The 1,778-nt window shown below is 60.6% G+C and overlaps 1 protein-coding gene across 2 annotated transcripts in view; it reads left to right on the top strand.

The window, feature by feature from the left end:
- The first annotated feature begins 1,108 nt into the window (after nt 1-1,108).
- The window catches only part of DENND11 (DENN domain containing 11), a 46,146-nt gene continuing 45,476 nt past the window's right edge, over nt 1,109-1,778 (top strand). For both annotated transcript variants that reach the window (XM_017499764.2, XM_037728267.1), the window contains exon 1: nt 1,109-1,397. In XM_017499764.2, coding sequence (XP_017355253.1) covers nt 1,124-1,397 — 274 coding nt within the window. In that variant the 5' untranslated portion in view covers nt 1,109-1,123. The remainder of the gene's footprint in view (nt 1,398-1,778) is intronic.

The following is a 1,778-nucleotide window of genomic DNA, read 5'->3' as shown; positions in this document are numbered from 1 at the left end:
TAAAATGCTGCATAAGTACATTCTTTATTGTTATATCACAGATTTTAGAATAGAAGTGGCAGTCTAGGGCAGTCATTCATTATCTCCTTAGGGATAGGGGTTAAGTCACATTGTCATTGCATTGCTGGGGTGTGGGACACAGATGTTCATAAACATCCCCTGGAGTGACTCCCAACACAACTCTGCTGAGTCCTTTTGAGAACGGGGAAATCGTGGGGCCTTCCTGAACCCTGGATGAATTGTGGACCTCTTCCTCTTGCCACCTCCTTCTTTAGTACTATTTTAATAGCTATTACTATTTTTATACACATCTCCTCTGAAAGAGTTACTTTAGCTGCTAGATTTACCTCATGGATTGAGGCATTTAAAATTTTTTAAAAATATAAAATGGGAGTTCATAGAAAATCCCTAATCAATTTCCAAAGCCATCAGCTTTAGGGCTTTTTCTCCCCTGAGCAACTTCCTTTTCCTGATCTTATGAGGGAATATCCCTCACCCCACAAACGCTCCAGTACCTCCTAATACCCTTATGCTGTATATATGCCAGGAAATAAACTAATAATCTCCACCTCAATCAGTTTGTAACATAAAGGGAAGTGCAAAATTCCGAAACCCTAACCCTGTGGCCCTTTTCAGTGTTCATTGATGTGTCTATTGCAGACACCTGGGTAGCCAGGCCGCCTCTGCCTCACTCCTCTGCTTGTAAGCAGCTTCTGCCACACATCCAGGATTATGTAATGCATATCTGTCACGGTCCGCAGGACCAGGGGACTTATAAAATAATGGTGACATAAAAACTCACACTGGTAGCTACACCATGGAGCCCTAGGTGAGAAGGCGCCTCCACCCGCACTCAGGTGCACGGGGCGCGGGGAAGAGCGTTCCGCCCGCACGCGTCCCACGCGCGGACGTGCACTCGGACGCCTCCGAACAGGCTCGCGATTCCCGAAGCCGGTTCCGCGGCGCCTGCTCCAGCTCAGTGGGAAAGGCGCCTCCGCGGCGGGGCCCCGGGCAGCGCGAGACCCGGCGGGGGGCGGCGGCGGAGGCGGCGCGGCCCGGCGAGGGGGGTTCCCGCAGACCGCCCGCCCCGCCCCTCGCGCCCGCGGCTCCGCCTCGCCTCGCCATGGTGGAGCAGGGAGACGCGGCGCCGCTGCTGCGCTGGGCCGAGGGCCCCGCCGTCTCTCTGCCGCAGGCCCCGGAGCCGCAGGCTGGAGGCTGGGGCCGGGGCCGGGGCGGCGGCGGGGGCGCTCGGCCGACCGCGGAGCCTCCCCGGAGGCGGGAGCCCGAGGAGCCGGCTGCCTCGGAGGTGCTGCTGCAGCCCGGGCGCCTGGAGCTGGGCGACGTGGAGGAGGACCAGGTGGTGGCCGTGTTCGTGGTCACCTTCGACCCCCGCTCGGGTGAGGGCCGCGCTGGGGCGGGGGGCGCGAGGGCCGGGATGCCCCCGGGCTTTGGGGGCGCGGGGGAGGGGCTCGCTGCGCGCGCACCTGCCCTCCCGGCCCCGCACCCGCGCGGGTCCCGGGCTCCCCGGCTCCAGGAAGGGCAGGGGGCGGCGCGTCCCCATCTCCCTCCCTTGGGGCGCAGCTGGGTGCGGGAGCGCGGCCTCTCGGAGCGGCACCGAGCGCTTTGTTCCAGCCCCGCCGACCCCCGCTCCTCTCCTCTGAGTCCTGGCCGCACAGTGGTGTTTGCACTTCTCCAGTGACAGGGGATCCGGTTTGTGGCCACGTTGACTTTTGTTTTCTTATCTTCGGGGCGAGAAGGTTTTTCACGTTGAGGGGAGG

This window comes from Cebus imitator, unplaced genomic scaffold, assembly GCF_001604975.1.
Source record: "Cebus imitator isolate Cc_AM_T3 unplaced genomic scaffold, Cebus_imitator-1.0 Scaffold260, whole genome shotgun sequence".
In the NCBI taxonomy this organism is placed as follows: domain Eukaryota; kingdom Metazoa; phylum Chordata; class Mammalia; order Primates; family Cebidae; genus Cebus; species Cebus imitator.
The sequence above is the reverse complement of the archived record's forward strand: the minus strand, read 5'-3'. Positions and strand labels throughout refer to the sequence as shown.